Here is a 19561-nt window from a genome sequence, read left to right as displayed (position 1 = left end):
TAGGTTTGTGAGTTCCTTTTAGTGGGGCCTCTCAATACATTTTAGGCTTTGGTTTCCTCAGATAGAATCTGTAGAGTGGAAAAAAGTAAAAGGGGGAAAAAGGTTTCTGTAATAGCTGAAGTGTCACTGTAAGCACATTCTGGGGAATTAGGAATATGTATACTTCAGTACTCACCAAAAAGTCATGTCCCTAATAACATCCTTCAGTTGTTATTAATAATTCTGCATGTCCATCTTTAATAGGGAAGACTACACAATTTACCCAGTAAATATGCAATTTTGAGCCATCAGCAGAGGATCTAAAACCATCTAAGATCAAGACTGTAAATACCAACTAAGTATTTCTTTTTCGGCATTAGGGGTAGTTCTAATTCACCTTACATTCTCCACTCCGTAAAGAATAATGCTTTGTAAATTATAAGTGCTAAGTAAATATGTACTGTGTTGAAAACAATAAAAATAATAAACCAGCTGCTATCTTTGGGGAAGTCACTTTTTGGGTTCTACTTTTTCCCAGATAACTAACAGTTGCTTTGCTTTTTGTTCTAAAGAGATAGTTCATTTACATCTAGTCAGGAAAAAAAAAGCATATCTTTTTAATTATATTATTGGGTCATTCATACAATTTTCCCTTTTACATGCTATTTCCTACTGTCCTATTCTAATACAGATTAGAAAGAGGTCAGATTTTTATCAGGGTCCTACCTACCTTGTACTGCCTACATACTTTTTTGGTTTTGTTTCTGTTTTTGTTTAGATTGACAGGCTAATTTACCAAAGAGAAATGAGTGACTTAGGATTGCAAAGCAATCAGTAAGAGAATTAATTGGAGTCTAGAGCTAATATATTTTGGCAATTCTTGAGAAAGTTGGTGAGGGAAGAAAGACTTTAATGCCTAAAGCATGGCATCATACATTTTTCCCTTACAGATACCTAAGTTCAGTCTTTCTGTTTCAAGGATGAGGTCTGCTGGTGTCTTTCTAAGTGGTTAGAGATTCACTGGGGGGCTTAATCTCAGAGAAGGTTTAGAGAGAAGAGGGATGGGAAATGAGTCAGTGGCTGTGCCATGAATGTAGCTCTCCATGCCCACTGACTGGTATGTATTCTTTAGGAAATACCAGTATTCTGCTCTGGTACAAAGAAAGGCAAAGCATTATTTGCTCTCCTCCAGGAAGTAGTAGAAGATGGGAGGGGATGAAGAGGGAATGGAAACTTATTTCTTGGTTTTCTAACTCATTTGAAACTGATTATTTCCATGATTCCTTTATTTATGATTTTCATGACAGTTGTCTTTTTAAGTAGCTAGCTGAGACAATTTTGATTTCAAAATACCCAACACTTTGCTAATTAAAAACCTCTAAAGTCAGATTTCTTCTATCCCTCAGTACATTTGAATTTTTAGTTTTTTAATTGTGACTAATAATGTTAATATTCAGCTCTTTTGTCACTTGACTTTGAAAGGAGTTAGATGAAAATGTTACATTTATGCCTCTAACTTTAGTTATGTGACATAAGTCTAGAGGGAAAAATCAAATCTATTTCTAAATTTTACATGGGAGCTTTGTAAATACAAGAAGTGACAGGCCTTTAAAATATATTTGATTAGACATCTAAGTTCCTTGACATGATTTCCCAAAATAATGGTGCAGGGATAGGGAGGGTTGGAACTATCAGTTAAACAAATGAATGACCAGAAAGTGACATTGAATCTGTTTTAGATCTTACCTATGTACTAAATTAGTTTACCTTCAGTGTTGAGCCTTTGTACATCCTTTCTTTTCCCTCTACTCTGAACAGTAGTAATGAGCCACAGTGATACATATTTTGTATATATGTTTAAATTCATTGGAACTCTAAGCAAGTGGAATTATCCCCATTTACTCAAAAATCACAAAGCTTTGAAAAAGGAACAAAATTGAGTTTATAACCTAGTTAGTCTGTCTGACGCATTTCCCTTCCACCTTCCTCCCCCTTACCCACTGAATTAAGGGAGGTGACCTTGAATTTGTGTTCTACCCTTTGCCCTTCAATCCTGATGATGAAGAGTTACTCATGACAAGTGATGAATGAAATTTTATTTTTAATGTTTAGCATTTAAAAATTGACCAGCCTATACAGTTTATTATCCCTGTATTCCATGAATTACTTATTGTTTTGCATTTAATTTTCAGTGTTTGTTAGAGTTGGGCTGGGATTTTTACTGATCTTCTTTCAAAAGAATATATTACAGTTTTGGTTGGTAGGATGTGTTGATTTTCTGAAAGTCTCTATATTATTTTGATACAATGGTTTATTTTCTCTTCCCTCAGCACCTTGTGAAATAATAGTAACACATAGTGATTAGTGTAAAGTGATTGATAAGAGATAATTCTGAATTGCTGTGAGGGGTTCATTTTCCATTTTGCCCTTTTGGTACATTAGCCAAAAAGAGGCTAAGCTGGGACAACAACCATGAGGCCTTTGTCAGTGGCATTCTTTGAAGGCTGTTCTCAGAGCAGAAGTATGCAGATCTTGGTTCCATTTGCACAGTGTTCCAGCGTTACTCCTGGGCCTGGAGATTCTTTGATCTGTTTATTGTTACCTATAGGAACTAGGATTACCTAGTCCCTCTGAGGCTAACCAGTAAGTATATAACATATGTGTGGAGAGGGCAGTGTGCAGCTTATTCTCTCTCTTGGAGTGCTCTCTCTGCATGTCTAGCCAGCTGACTCAGGCTTACCCCCAACCACTAGAACTTTTGCCATGGAGCATACAGAATACCTAAGCCTAGACTATGCTGTGGAATGAGAATTTGGGGGGATGAATTTACTTGTGTGCTTGTCATTTTTTTCCCAACAGACCTTAAACTGTATCTGTATAAGGTGGTAGTGGTGTATGTTTGTGATCTCTCTGTGTGTGACGAGAATCCTTTAAGGTCCTTTAGCAGATACTGCTTTTGAATAAGAGATGGTAAGTTCTGTAAACTAGAGCCAAGTTTGTAGACCCTGAAAACTACCTTTTAAGGACAGGGCAAGTATAAAACATTAGTTAGATTAAATTTTTGAGTGTTTCTATGGAATATATACTATTATTTAAAGTATAAGGAAAGCTTCTTGCCTACCTTAAAGTAAGTATCTTAGACATTATTATCCTGAGTTTCCTTTCTCACGCTGTTGTCTCAGCCATTCCTTCCTTTTCCTTTTATTTGTAGTCAGGTGGTTTGGAACTTGCAAAATCCTCAAAGCGGGTCTGAGGAGTGAGCCAGGATACAAGGTTTAATGAAACTATGAGATGTGGTGGGCTGGCCTGACCTCTGCTTTGTCTGAGGTTGTTCTTCAGAGTTAGCTCTCAGGTATTAGCCAATCTAAAATCTATACTTTTAGCTGATAGTAGTTTAAAATATTGTTAAACCCTTTTTTTCCCTGTAACTCTGGATTAGCTAAATCGCTTATGTCAACTCTGTCAAGTGTTTCATGGCTATTTGAGGTAGGAGCATAAATACTTCTCAGTTTTGGTATAAGCCATGCATGGATTTTCTAAAGTAGCTTCCTGTTACCTGTTATATGTGTAGTTATTTTACTTAAAACCTTATAATGATTTTATCATAGGTATGGCTCATTAACACTTGAGCTCTTAAGAACAGTCAACCAGGTATACTTTGATTTTAACTACGTGTTTTGAATGCCGGCTTATATTTTAGTTCAAACCAGTTTCTGCATAAGCCTGGAGCTCTTCAGGCATTTCTTTCGTGAAGTCATTTCTCAGTTAGGAAACAGAATTGTTTTGTCCAGGAAACCAATCTTTGGGAAACAGCTTTATGTACCAGGTTACAAACAGTGATTATTATACATGAGTTTTTTTTAAACAAATTTTTATCCCTATCCAAACTTGAAGAACAAGATTTATTGATATTTATCAAAGGAATTGAAAAAAGAATTGTTTTTAAGACTTTTTAAATTAAAAACAATTTTTTAAATAAACCATTCAACAAATTTTAATTAAACTCCTGCCTTAATACTGTTTGAGCTTCAGTGGGTGACCCCACTATTCCAGGATTAACATGGGTGCTCAGATATTAAACTTGCAGTGCTAAAAGCAGACAACCCAGGAGTCAGACAGACCCAGCCTCAAGTTTCCTTTTCCACCACTATATGACCTTCATCATGTTACTCTACCACCATGAGTCTCTCTTTATCTTTGAATGGGTATTAATATAGGTACTTAATTCTTAAGATTGCAGTGAAGATTAAGCAAGATGAAGTGTACAGAGCTCACACACCTGGCATATAAACACTTGATCAGTAAATGCCATGTGTTATAATTGTCAACATCCCTGTTTGTCAGCTGGCTTACCAGCTTCTTCTCAGTATCTGCCTAGGGTACACCAGTCTGGGGGAAGGGTTAGACAAAGACTGATGAGTTCCTCAGTAGAGGTCATCATCTAACTTAGTTCTGGCCACTGAGAAAAAAGAGGATGTTTTTGGTTGAGACTTTCAAGAAGGCTTAAAATAATATGAATGTATGGGGCGAGTGGGAGGTTGTGGGGGGACATGTTGGTATATACATTTTGTTCTTCCTTCTTCCACTTCTTCCTGCCTGGAACACAGGTGGTATTTCCATCACTTCCTACCTAGAAGCAAAGCAGCTATCCTGTGATGCTAGGGGTAAACAAGAATGTGCTGAGGATGGCTGGTAGAAAGACACAGGGAGTCCATCTTGCCCCTGGCATCATGGAGCCACTGTACCCAACTTAGATTTCTGTCTCTTGGACTGAGAAAAAATAAAAGTTCCAATTTGCTTCAGTTGCTGTTTCCAGGTTTCTGTTATTCACAGTCAAACAGAATTTTCAGCCAGTAATAGGCACGCACAAATAGAGGCATCGGATGCAAACAGGCAATTTAACAAAAAGGCAAATGTCATGTAAGTCTGTGACAAAACTTACTACATCATCATTAGATAAATATAAGCATGACACCATGTTTTAACTGTCATGTTGACTATAAAGTACAAATAATAATATTTATTTATTTAAAATATTTTATTTATCTATTTGACAGAAGAAAGAGAATGAGAGAGGGAACACAAGCAGGGGGAGTGGGAGAGAGAGAAGCAGGCTTCCCACTAAAGAGGGAGCCTGTTGTGGGTCTCGACCCCAGGACCCTGGGATATCATGACCTGAGCCAAAAGCAGGTGCTTAACATCTGAGCCACCCAGGCACGCCCAGAGAATATTTCAAACACCATATTTAACAATTTATAAAATGTAACAATTGTTTTTATCATGCTATGTATTCTTCTGACTTCTCTGTAAGAAATAAAATACAGTACATGAACTGGAAGCTCTGTTTTCCTTTCTTCCTAATCCATTCACTTCGCTTCATCCCCACATTTAGCCAGTATTCTGAAGATACTGTGTATTCTCTTTATCTAGATTTTTATACTTCCAGTACATAAGTATATATATGCAAAAAAATTACTATAGAACAAGTTACCTATTAATGTATTTTTAAAATTCACTTTATAATTCCATTCATAACTTTTTATGAAATTCTTTAACTCAGTAGTATAATTTTGAGGTTTACCCAAATGTATACATATGTCTAGTTTATTCATTTTAAAAATTCTACTGTCTTCCACTGCACAAATATACTATTTGTTTATTTATATTTATTAATTTATAAATTTATATTATATAAATTAATGATAAATCATATAATTTATTATATATTCATATATAATATATTATATATCATAAATTATATCTATATAAACTATATATAATAAATTATATAAATTCATATTGATTTATTATATTATGTTTATATTTACCAATTCTTTGTTAAACATACATATTTTTCTAGCTTTTGCCATTAACATGACTTTTTAAAAAGTGACAGGTGAGATAATCCATTACTTTATGTAATGTGAACCAGTAAGAATTGTGTTGCAGTATATCCCTCTGTCCTTTGCAATTCTGGAAGAGGACTACTCTTTGTTTCTAAATCCTTTCAAAACGAAATTTGCTATTTCCTTTTAGAATTTAAAAAAAAATTTTTTTTTATGCTATTAGTGCTGTTTCAGAATACTTTGGCATTTTAATTTTATTGAGTTTACGAGTTCTTTTTGGGTCACTCAAATTTTCAGAATATTGGTAGCATGATGGGTGAGCTATTTTATGCCTCACTGAAAAATTAATAAAATCCCAAATGGTGTACTTTAAGAGAACAAAATGAGAATATTTACCATCAAAAATGAAGAACTGACAGTGTGCTAAAACAGGCACTTTCAGTGCACTGGGATCGAGTTAAATCGGGTCTCAGGCTATTTGGAATGTGCTTCTTAGTAATCTCTCTCCTCTCTCTTTCTCTGCCTACTAATCATACTCTCTGGCTCAAATAAATAAATAAAATCTTACAAAAAAAAAAAAATTTGGTGTGCTAAAACCACTTTCAGTGTAGAAAAAGTGGTCCAGGCTATTTGGAATGTTACTTAGTAATTTATATCCAGAGTTTTGGTGATAATCATACTCTTGGCTCCAATAATTCTGCCCCTTACAAATAAATTTTTGGGAAACCTTAAGTGTAGAAATATACATAAAAGGATGTTTATCAGGGCATCATTTATTACATATTGCACAAATTGAAGCTCCGTAAATGTCCTATTAGGCAAGTCAAATAGTGCCAGATCTATAAAAGGTTGTGATACAGTCACTGAAATTATACTTACAGAGAATATGTATAAGATGGAAAAACTTAATGCAACTTTAGGTTTTAAAAGGGAACAGTATACAAAGCTACAGTGTGATCTCAGAAGAAAAAAATTGTTAAAAGCCTAGAAAGGTTGACACTGACAGTGATCATTGTCTAATTTCTATAACATACATATATTTATTATTAGAAACATTATTTTTTTAAAATTTAGGTATTTCTTCTGAGAAGAGTTTGAAAATAAAAGGCTTCCTGTAATCGTTCATAGAACATTTTCAGAAATAAAATATGACTGTACTAAAAACAGTTCCTTTACATAAAAGTTCAATGCTGTATAAGCTTCTCTGGTTTTTGAGAAATAAATAACTTCAAGTTCAAATCTACTCTTCTGAGTTTTGAATTAGAAACAGTTGTGGTATAACTTTATGAAAAATGTTAACTACTATATAGAAACAACAGAAATGATTGAATACCCACTAAAGCAGAAGCTTGTCAAGTTTTGTGTTACAAGATTCCAGGTGACTGCATTTTATTTCTCAAAAGTTACACATTATAATTCTTTTCTTTATCCTTTACAAGTTAAATGATTAATGATTAAAAAAAAAACTTCATAATTTGTATCTAGTTAGTACACCACCAAGATGATTTGAATTTATCAAGCAACAAATTTGTTACACTTGTTTCAGATTCATAAAGGAAATCTGGAATGAGTTGATGCATTTATAATCAAAATATGAAGACTTTGAGTATGCAAAAATGACTTCAATATCAGTATAATTTTATTGTTCTGACATGACAGATTTACCTTATTTTAACAATTACCAGTTTTTAAAAAAAATATGACTGACTTTCTGAGTTAGTTCACATATTAAAGGTATTTATATTTCTTCTATTTTATAGATATTTGAGATATTTGGACCTGTTGCACATCCATTTTATGTGTTACGGTTTAATTCTTCAGAGCACATTGAGAGTAAAGGTATTAAAATAAAGGACACTATGTATTTTGCTCCATCAATGAAAGACTTCACCCAGTACATATTTACAGAAAAACTTAAACAGTAAGTATGTCACTGACAACATTAGTTATTGTTTGCTTATCTAATGTTTATATTTTATGAATAATTTTCAGTGAAGGTAGTTTCTTGTTAAATATCTGTGTTCCAGAGCATTGATTTATTTTCCTAATAACATCTCTGAAAGCTATAATTTCTTACCAGATTTTACAGGTTGAGATGATTTGTATCTTTTACTCAAAATTACATAATCAAGTAGTAGGACTACATTTGGGTCATAGAAAGTTTCTGAATTCATTTTTTTTTCCATGGCATACTTTTTTTTATAAACCTGCTGCTTCAGCATTAGTAACCACGCTTTTCCATTTTAAATAGAATTATTCCTTGGGTTACATTGTAGGCTTAACTATTTAGTAAAACTTGGTAATTCTCAAGGGGAAAAAAATGAGTAAATTTTACATTGCTTATAGATAACAAATTTGTAGACAGGGCAACAAAAATGTGTCCCTAAGAAGTTGTGTATCAAGTTGATAAACAGCGTTTATTTATTTATTTTTTAAGTTTTATTTCATTTGAGAGTAGGGGGAGAGCATGCGCACAAGCGGGGGAGAGGGAAGGGGCCGAGGGAGAAGCTGAGTTCCTGCAGAGCAGGGAGCCCAGTGCAGGGCTCCGTCCCAGGACCCTGGGATCATGACCTAAGCCAAAGGCAGGCGCTTAACGGACTGAGCCACCCGTGTGCCCCAAACAGGGTTGATTTAACCAACAAACTACTGCTTTCCCTTTTGTAGATGCTAAACGATGCCTGTGGCATACGGATAGTAATATTTCTGCATGTTTATGCTACTTATTTATTGTGCATTTTCCATGTATTATCTGTGTTACTAAGTGTTATCTGTAGAGCTGCTTATATCAGTTGAACTTGTTATTATAATTATATAATTTGTTTATAGTAAATTAGTGATATATGGTTCCAGTAGAATAGTTTTTTTCAGAAAAAAAGAAAGTTGAATGCTTTGGAAAGATGTAATGAATATGAGCCACTAAAAATATTGTAAAATTTAGTAAGAGTGGAAGAAACCCTTCAAAAGATTGGGGGAGGGATGGGTTTCCAAAAAAGACTTTGCACTCAGTTTGACACACAGGTCTCTTTTAGGTCTAGCTCTCTTTTGATGGGAAACTTGAAGTGTAGTTGAAGTGTTAGGAATGTGGTTTTTTTAGAACATAGAGGGGAACTTCAGTCAGTGAGTAACCTTAGTGCTACCTCAAAAATACTAGTCCCCATTGCATGGTGTAAAATCGCGAAAGTGCTTACACATTAAATCAAGTCTCTGAATTTCATTTACCATAATTCATTAAACTCGTGTTTAAGAATCCATCTAATTATCTGAGGAACATTTTGCCTAAGTTATTCTCAGGTCGGTAAGGTTTATTTTTCTAAACAACCACTGAAAGAAAGGTAAATTTAATAGAAAAGTCCTGTTTTAAAATCATGCCTTAAATAGGTAGCATTTCATTCTGCTTTACTAGGATGTTGCTGCGGATATGCCATTTTTTTTTGTTTGTTTATTTTTAACAAAATATTTTAGCTAATAACAGATAAATTTTAAAAACTTCTCTAAAGACATTTATTAAATAGATTTTAAACAAGCGAAGTCTTTGTTTTTGATTTGCAAGAATAAGAATTTTTTCCTGGAAAGAGACAATAATGAATTGGGAAATTAGGCCCACGTGGCAGAAGCCCCACCTGAGAAAGGTTATTTTATTCTAGACTGCAGTATGGTGTCTACATGGGCACTCAGTGGAGTACTTTGCCTTTGAGGTAGAGAAGGTCATCTCCTCTCTAGTTTATCCTCTGTAAGGCTTGTAAGGCTGTTTTAATTTTAGCCTCCCATGAGCTTACTCTTGTTGAAAGTGTGTTTTGAAATGTTGCTAGATCTTTTCTTTAGTAGATTTTGATTTTCTGTAGTAAATGCACTAATGGGGGAACTTTCCCTGTTTATGTCTTTAAACCCCATGGCAAGGGCAGCATAGGCCATGAGATGGCATATATGCAAGAAAGAGTATTGGAGCTATGTTAAATGCATAGGTGTAAGCTTATCATTAGTGAGTAAAAGCTTTTTTTTTAAATGATAGAAAAAATCATTGATAATTTCCCATATACAGTGTCAAAGTTCTGAATCAAAATTTTAGAGCAGACTTAATGATTTTCTTATTCTGTTAGTCCCCTGACATTTGTACATTCATTTTCATAGATTATGGTTTAATATAGTAATGATTTTAATGAATGAATTCCTGAGAATCTCATTTATTTGGGGGATCTATTTTAAAGCAATGAGGACCACATTTACTCCTAGTATTTTTTGTAGTATTTTAATGTAATTGAGTAACAAGACAAAGATGAACTTTCAGAAATCATAGTCATACTTAATAATATGTGTATTTTTGTTGGTTAAAAACTTTCCACTAAAATAAGTTAGTGCTTGTGATTATACTGTCCTTCAGACTCTTCAGAATTCTTTCTCCTTACCAAATGAGATAGCTTTTATTCCACCCTCTCAGCTTTGAGAAATACTGTTGGAATAAGCTTTGGTTCCTCATGGAATATTGTTGATACTCCTCAGCTAAATAGAGGAAGAAGAATTTCATGTTGTTATCTCTACCATTAAACTTGCAAAATTTTAGGGAATGCTTCATGGTCATTTTTGTATCCCTAGCACCTGAAACAGTGTCTGACCTATAGTTGGTGCAGAATATGCATTTGTTGACCTGAGTTTTATGAACCAAGCTCAGGTATCATGAAAGTATCAACCAAAGTCATAGCATCTAGAGATGGTTATGAACGCAAAACCACTTTCCTCTGCATACCATATAGCCTTGGCTTCTCATTTTGATTACCCCAGTCCTAATATTTGTATGTATCCATATCTTGTGTTTTTCTTACGAGCTTTCTATATCTTCTGAAAACAAGGTGAAGAACATATACATAGTCCTTTATTTTTTGCTCTTCTCATGTATATTATAAAATTAAGGATTGAGCTCATGTCTTTTACTTCATTATTTTCTATACTGTTAAATTATAAACACAGAATCTTAAGTACTTTTTAAGTACTTCATGTTTTCTTTTGACTTTTTTCTCTTTCTAGGGATAGGGGATCAGATGCGTCATGGAAGAATGATCAGGAACCCCCACCAGAAGTAAGTATAAGTCTCTTTACATAATCTTTTAGGAAGAGAAGCAGGATTTAATTTTTTTTTTTTAAGATTATTTATTTATTTATTTGAGGAGAGTGTGCACACATGGAAGAGGGGTTGGGGACAGAGGAAGGGGGGCTCGATCCAGGACCCTGAGACATGACCTGAGCTGAAGGCATACGTGAAACTCACAGGCACCCAGACACCTCACAACTTAATTTTATAAATTCGTCTTGACCTTAGGGAGATCCTTAATGCTGCTTGGCAGTCATACTGCCATCTGTGGGAGCATGTACTTTCCCCTCCTCACCAAGATGTCTCTTTTATACCCCTCAATAAGAGTTTTTAATTGATCATTTTAGGAAAAAAATATTTTCTGTTGTATCTTAATAATTACCAGTTTATCATTTTCCTTGTAACTTCCTATTTTTTTTTTAAATCAATTTTGTTGACAGCTGATAAAAACAGAATTGTCATTATTTTAAAAAATTTGTTTTAAAATTTAGTATATTAACCATATGGGACATGAATACATTCAGTGGTGCTTATAATAAGCTGCTTTCTCTTGGAGGTACAAAATCATTAGAATCTACGTGCCTCTCCATTTTTTATAATATAATTACATTCCTAAGAAGAGGATTTTCTTTCTTGAATCCATGTCAACAAGATTAATTTTATGTTTAAAGTAGCTTGATGCTCAATTTTTCTAGAGATGTGGGATAGCCAGGAATAATCAGGAATAATAGTTGGGAATTATTTAACGTTCCATGGAGATTTTCTCTTTTTTTAATTAAAATATAAAAATTGTAGCAATGAGTATATACATTTCTTAAAATAGTATGAATTTATACACTGTAGGGGAAAATATAATTATTATAAGTGAGAGTTTTTAAAGATACTCAGGAATTCTGGTGAAGTTTTACAATATATAAATTCTTGGGTTTGTAGATTTAACTTTGTTCATTTTAGATGTTCTCAAGCAGTGCTAAAGATTCATGTTATTTTCTAGTTTTGCTGAGGTGTGAATCAGGTAACACTAACTGAGAGGGTCACTTAACCAGTGACTGATCCTAGTTTAGTATCTACATTGTCAGGGGATTATGTTTTCTAATTTATATTATGTATACACATGATTTCTGTTAAGGCTGTGAAGATTCACTTAATATTTAGTTATGTTTAGGTCATCTTATTATTGAAGTTACGTGTTTTTAAAGTATTTGGGAAAATTCACAAAGGTCTTAAAACTTATTTCTTGGGAAATGAAAATATTCTAATACATCCCTGTTGTTTTAGACCTAAGCTTTGAAGTTGCTAATTATAATAATGTTAATTGTTTATAAAATTGGTGTGATTAGGTTAATTTTAAAATTAAATCCCAGCATACTTCATGGTTTTGTTTTGTTTTTATTTATTTTTTTTTTTGAGTAGTTGACTGAATGTCTCTTAATTCTGTAATAGGGGAAAACTTTTGAAAATTTTAAAGTTTATTTTATTATAAAATTTTGTAGTACAGAATTATTGCCTGATGTTAATCATAGATTATGTATAAGGCATGAGTCTTCTTCATTTTGGTATTCATTTCAAATATATGAATATGTAATTTGCAATTGAATAAGTATATTTGAGTGCAGATTTATTATGTATACAAGAAGCATGTAAATTTTTTTCTGACTTAAGGGAGTGATAGCAAAATATTGCCAAAGCAATCTCTCTAAAATAAAAAAAGCCAACTAAAATCCTTTAATGCCTTCCTCCTACTCTTAGGACATGCCCAGTGACTGGGCCATAGAGTTCTTTATTTTCCAATTTCATCATCTCTGATTTCACTATATAGGAAGCTTTTGCTTTGCTTTATAGAACCAGTTTTATGTCTCAAATATACCATTCCTTTGCACATATTCCCACTCCTTGAAATTTTTCTTCCCTTGGTGCCTTGCTAATTCATCTTTAGGGATTTATCTGAATTTTTGTCTTCTAAAGATACAATGATGAAGATATCTAAGCCTTTCCCTGCAGTCCAGTCTAAATCATATCCACAGTGATTTTATCTTCCCTTACTTTGCTTCATTATTTATTTATAGCCCTTACTCTACTTGACATTATATTATTAAAAGAATTAGTAACTGTAAAGTGTTTAGAACACTGCCTGGCATATAATGGGCATGTATAAATTTTTGAGTGAATGTAATAGTTTCTTCTATTTTTTTTAGATATCATTATGTTATGATCCTCACTGTCATTTATGTTATTTGCATATTCCTCATTCTGTCCCAGTTCTTCCTTTACCCATATCATTGTTTGGTAGCTGCTTTTTTTTTTTTTTTTTAAAGCTTTTTATTTCTTTATGATGAATCTTGATTCTTAAGTGTAAGGCAGTCTTCTGGCTATGGAATACCCATATCTGAAGGTTGTTAAAGATTGGTATTTTAAAGTTACCATCTGTGTATAGACAATTCCCTATCTGAAACTTCCTAAGGAAAAATTAAAAAAGCCTTGAGTACTCTGGCCTGTGTTAATTAAGAATCATATATAGTTAATTCAGATATTTACTAGAAAATATTACACATCAAAAAGTAATATTCTTTCAGGGTCATTGTTAAATAATAGATCTGTTCTTCTCACATCCAAGTATGTAACAATGAATTGGTAAATCCATTTGACATAATCTGTATGTTTTTCCTCTTGAGGCCTTAGATTTCAGTGATGATGAAAAGGAAAAAGAAGCCAAACAGAGAAAAAAATCTCAGATTCAAGGCCGGAAAAAATTCAAGTCTGAATCTAATGAATCAAGTGAGTAAATGCAATATATAGTAATTTTTTATCTTCACTTAACATTTATATAAGCTGATAACTAATAAAATTGAAGGAGACATGTGGGATCTCTTACCTCCTGGCATCCATCTAACATAGGAGGCATTACAAAGTACAAGATGTGGTAAGAAGAAAGTCACGAGGAATATTCAACGTTAGTTTTTTAAGTTTAAGATGTAAAAATGGCATCTAGAGGTAAAACTAAGTCTCGTTAGTCATTTGTGCATATGGGCACTTTTTTTTAAGAAACCTCTTTGCTTCCATGTTTAGAATTAAATGCTATAATACTTAATACCCAACTCAAAGTATTTTATTTATTAAAGTATTTTTATAAATTTATAAATAGACTAAAATCAATCAATAAATTTATTAAAGTATTTTTAGAGTATTTTATTTCTTAACATGCATTTCAGTTTATTATACCTTTCCTATTTTTTTAAAAATTAAACTTTTTATAGATTCCTGTGCAGTTGTAAGAAATAATTGAGATTTTCTTGCATGTCCATTACCCACTTTCCTGAAATGGTAACATCTTGTAAAACTATACAGTACAGTATCACAACCAGGATATTGACTCTGAGGCAGTCAAGATACAGAATATTTCCACCACAGGAAAGGATCACTCATATTGCCTTTTTGTAGTCACTCCCACTTCCCTCCCTCCCACCTCCTTAACTCTTGGCAATTACTTATCTGTTCTCCATTTCTATAATACATTTTGTCATGTCAAAAATGATTACATAAATAGAGCCATCCAGTATGTTACCTTTAGGGATTAGCTTTTGTCACTGAGCATAATTTCCTAGATAATTCATCCAGATTGTTTTATTTGTCATGTTTATTTCTTTTCATTTATGGGTATAGTATTCCATGGTATGAATATACTACAGGTTGTTTACCAGTCAGGCATTAACATCTGGATTGTTAAGTCATATGTATTGTTGTACAGGTTTTTGTGTGAACACAACTTTTCATTTCTCTGGAATCAGTATCTAAGAATAATTGCTGGATTATACAGTAGTTGGATTCCCATCACCAATGTACTCAGTTTCTTTGCATTCTCACCAACATTTGGTTTTGTCACTATTTTTTATTTTAGTTATTCTGATTTTAGTCATTCTGATAGGTGTGTAGTGATAATTGTGATTTTAACTTGCATTTTCTTAATGGCTAAGGATTTTGAACATATTTCCATGTCCTGATTTGCTATCTCTGTATCTTCTTCAGTGATATATTTGTTCATGTCTCTTGCCCGTTTTCTAACTATATTTCTGCTTTTTTGTTCTTGAGTTATGAGATAATTTGTTCCAGCCTGTAACTTGTATTTTTATCCTCTCAAAGAAGGCCATTTGTAGGACAAAAGATTTTAAATTTGTTAAGCCCAGTTTATTGTTTTCCTTTTGTGGAGTCTGAGAATTTCTTGTCTAGACCTACATTCTGTAATTTTTTTCCTAGTTTTTTTTTTTTTCCCTAAAAGTTTTCAAAGTTATTTTAGCTGTTCTAGTTCCCTTGCTTTTCCATATGCATTGTGTAATAATCTTCTCTATATTGGCAAAAGTCTTTCTGGGATTTTTTTTTTTTTTAACTTGCTGGGCTTTTGGTAGGAATTATATTAAACCTGTGTATTGGTTTGGAGAGAATTGATAATTAACTGTATTGAGTCTTCCATTGCACAATAATGCTGTACATCTCTATTAATTTAGATCTTTGGTTCTTTTCAGTAGCATTTTGCATTTTTAGAATACTAATCTGTATTTTTTTTGTTATTATACACCTAAGTATTTCATTTTTCAAATCATTGTAACTGGTTTTATATTTTAATTTCAATGTCCATGTGTTTGTTGCTAGAGTACAGAAATAAATTAATGTTTGGTTAGCTTCTGTCTTGTGACCTTCCTGAACTCACTAGTTCTAGGAGTTTTTTTCTTTGACATTTTCTGCTTAGCCAACTGTGTCAGTTGCAAATAGAAACGGTATTCTTTGTTGTTCAAATCATATATATATATATATATATATATATATATTTTTTTTTAGTCTCTCTTTTACTAGGTCTAGTCTCTTGCACTATGTTGAATAAATGTGCTTTGTTCTTGATTAGAGGAAGAAACATTGTCTTTCATAGTTAAGTATAATTTAGGTATCAGGGTTTTGTAGATGTAGTCAAGTAAAGAAAGTTTCCATCTATTCCTATTTTTTTGGAGCTTTTTAAAAAAATTTATAAGTATTAAATTTTGACAGTACTTTGATAAGATGACATTTTTTGTCATTAGCCTGTTAATGAGGAGATTACACTGGTTTTGGAATATTGAACCAGTCTTTGCATCCCTGGAATAGACCAGATGTGGTCTATATAGTGTATAATTCTTCATATGTATGTTGTTGAATTCTCTTGTCTCTGTCTTTCCCTGATGATTTTCTTTCTTCTGAAATCTATTTAATCTGATATTAATGTAGCTGATCTTTTTTTTTTTTTCCCCCAAAATTTATTTGCTAGGAGAGGGAGAAGAGCAGGGGGAGGGGTAGAGAGAGAGGGAGAAGCAGACTCCCTGCTGAGCAGCTGAGCTGGGAGCCCAACACGGGGCTTAATCCCAGGACTCTGGGATCATGACCTGAGCTGAAGGTAGAAACCACCCACCCAGGCACCCTGCTACTCCTTTCTTTTGATTAATGTTTGCATGTCGTGTCTTTTGCTCTCCTTTTACTTTCAACCTGACTATATCCTTTGAAATGAGTATTTTGTTTTTTAATCTACTCTACCAGTCATTCCCTGTTTCTTAATTGATGTATTTAGACTATTTGTATTTAATGTAATTATTGATGTTAAGGCTTAAGTCTGCCCTTTTCTGTTCATTCTCTCTGTATTTCGTTTCTCTGTTTTCTTATATCCGCCTGCCTGTCAGTACTATAACATTCTTTAGAATTCCATTTTGATTTATTTGTAGTGCATTTGAATGTATCTCTGCATAATTTTTTTAGTGGTTGTCCTAGGTATTAAATTGTATATATGTTACTTATTGCAATCTACTGGTGTCATTGTTTTGCCAGTTTGTGTGCAGTGTAGAAACCTTACCTCTTAGAAGCTTTACCTCTTTATGTCCCTTGTTTTCTTTTGTTTATAACATAAATTGGCTTAAATAGTTCATATATAGAATTAGAATCATATTACTTACTATAATATTTGTTTTAACCACCAAACACAATTTAGAAAACTCAGAGAAGGACATTTTATTGTATTTACTCAAATTTTTGCTGTGTTCTCTCTTCCTGGTGTTTCGGGTTTCTTTATTGTTTCTATTTAGAGAACTTGCTTTAGTTATTATATCAGTGTAGGTCTGCTGGAGATAAATTATAGTTTTTCTTCATTGTAGATGTCTTTAGTTTCCCTTTTTTTCCTGAGGATATTTTCATTACATTTAGAATTCTAGATTGAGTTTTCTTTCAGCACTTGAAAATGTTGTACCACTTTCTTCTGTTCTCTCTGGTTTCTGATGAGAGGGATTCATTTTTAATTGATAATTTTAAGGCTTTTGCTTTTTTAGTTACCATAAGACAAAACTGGAGGTTAAAGAAAAGACATTATTGAAATTTTCCACAGTGTTTTTTGATATACTAAAATTAATTTTAATTTTGTTTTTATGCTTTTTTTCTCACTCAAAGGTGAAAATTTTTCAGAAGTACATCAGAACTGGAATGTTCATAGCTCCGCTTCAGAGCATTCAAAAGGATATCGTAACAGAGAATTCACACGAGGATTTTCCCGGGGTAGATATCCTCGACCTTGCCACGGCAGGCCTCAGTTGCCACAGTTTCATAACTCAGAGCATATGGTGTTTCAGGACACTTCAGGATTTCCACCTCAGAGACACGATAATCCTATCATGCCACAGTATCCCTTTCCTCCTCCAGTGTTTGACATGCACGGCTTTTCACTCCCTCCTCCTCTACCGCCACTCCCTCCACCACCACCACCTGCATCTGTAAACCTGGGGTGGGCTGCACCTAACATGGCACCTCATCCATTAATTCCCTTACCATACTCTATACCCCCACCCCCTCCACCATTGCCTCCACCCCCCTCTTCTGGGGATAGTAATTCTTCCCATTTTGGATCCTACTACTAGATGACTAACTGGATGTTTCTGGAGAAATCTGGACTTTTTATATTGTATGAGAAGGATTTTTTTAAAAGGAAGCAATTATGGAGCTAGATTTTTTGTAAAATACTAAATATTTCCTTCAGTTGTAAGTTGATATATATTTGTAACCTTTGTGAAATTGTATCCATATGAAAGTTATACTTTTGTGGAGGAGAAAATCCAACTGTGTAATATTTAATTAAAACTGAATCCCTGTTTTCCTTATCCCTGCTCAATTAAACAATGTATATAGGTCTAATAGATCTGGAGCAACTGTCATCATGGGTTAAAATTATTGAACACACTGATTGTCTTAGTATATCTGAAAATAAGATGTTGAAGTCCTACTGAGAGTCTTTAAAATAAACTATTTTTACAAGTGTATACTTTGAAAAGTGATTTTGATTGTTAATGCAAAAACATAAACTTACGTGTCTTATTTTTTTAAAAAGATTTATTTTTTTTAAAGAGGGAAAGTGAGAGAGGGTGAGTGTGAGGTGGAGGGGTAGAGGGAGAGGTATTCCCAAGCAGACTCTGTACTGAGTACACAGCCTGAAATGGGGCTTGATTCCGCGACTTCAGGTCACAACCCAAGTTGAAACCAAGAGTTGGACATCAACCCACTGTGCCACCCAGGTGCTCAGACCCTTTTTTTTTTTTTTTTAATAAGTGAAGGGTACAGAGAAGAAAAGCCTTCAATATTGGTAGATGTTCTGACTCTAATTAAAGTTCACATTGATTATGCATAGGCAAGCTTTATTTATTTAAAGGGACACAGTGATTATTCATAATAAAATATGTTATTTATTCCCAATAAAGTATATGTAACTCCATATTAGCACACTGTATCCTATATCTGTTTTCCAGATTCTCACATTGCCTGGCACAGATTAGGTGCTTAATAAGTATTTTTGAATTACTGACTGAATTTAGAGCTTTTAATTAAATTACCATGGAGTGTTATTTTACATCACGAAGTGTAAATACAAGGGAGATTATGGAGTCTTAGAAAAGGCCTTAGAAGTAGTTTAAACTATTCCTCATTTAACAAGTAATGAGGAACCTAATTAAGGGTTCCAAGTTAAGTAATTTAAGATTACTCAGTGGGATGACAAGGAGTTGAACCTGGTTTTCTTGATTCTCACATCAGTACCTCCTACTAAATTGTTGCTTCCTAATCTTTAATTCCTTGACGCTCTTAGAAAATAATACTTGTATGCACATCATTGGGGTAATCTGGAGATCATTCATCACAACCCCATGGACTCTGGTTGCACCCAGGCCCTTCACATCCCTGAGGCTGGGGGAGACTCTGTAAGGTACCTGGGACTCAACTGAGAAGTTCTTGCTTTGGTATACGTTGATTTCGTCATATGTTGTACTTCATTATTGTTTCTTGAAATGTTTTTGTAGTAGTTTCTCTTGAGGAGTTAACTTTCATAGTCTATGGCAGTCTTCTTTTTTTTTTCCTGGTTGATAGAATATTTTTAGAATTTTGAGATTATATCTAGAAGTACTAGAAAAAATAATTTTTCTACAAGAGCGAAAAGAGTGAGATGGTAACATTCAATTATAGTATATCAGCAAGCCATTGTAATTGCCATAGCATTTAAAAAAATCTTGGAACCTCTGTGCCTCAAGTACTGGTGTCTGACTGTAGATACGTATTATCTGAAGAAACAGAACTGAATGATACCATTTGGTATCCACCTTCAGTTAAG

The 19561-nt window shown here is 33.4% G+C and overlaps 1 protein-coding gene across 1 annotated transcript in view; it reads left to right on the top strand.

Annotated features, from left to right (window-relative positions):
* NAF1 (nuclear assembly factor 1 ribonucleoprotein) overlaps positions 1 to 18224 on the top strand; it is a 42974-nt gene extending 24750 nt beyond the window's left edge. Inside the window, exons 5-8 of the mRNA XM_004775518.3 lie at positions 7586 to 7746; positions 10845 to 10896; positions 13581 to 13683; positions 17362 to 18224. Coding sequence (XP_004775575.2) covers positions 7586 to 7746; positions 10845 to 10896; positions 13581 to 13683; positions 17362 to 17825 — 780 coding nt within the window. The 3' untranslated portion in view covers positions 17826 to 18224. The remainder of the gene's footprint in view (positions 1 to 7585; positions 7747 to 10844; positions 10897 to 13580; positions 13684 to 17361) is intronic.
* The last annotated feature ends 1337 nt before the right edge of the window (positions 18225 to 19561 follow it).

The sequence above is a fragment of the Mustela putorius genome, unplaced genomic scaffold (assembly GCF_011764305.1).
Source record: "Mustela putorius furo isolate JIRA1106 unplaced genomic scaffold, ASM1176430v1.1 tig00003907_pilon_pilon_pilon:0A:0A:0A:0A, whole genome shotgun sequence".
NCBI classification, from domain to species: Eukaryota; Metazoa; Chordata; class Mammalia; order Carnivora; family Mustelidae; genus Mustela; species Mustela putorius.
The sequence above is the reverse complement of the archived record's forward strand: the minus strand, read 5'-3'. Positions and strand labels throughout refer to the sequence as shown.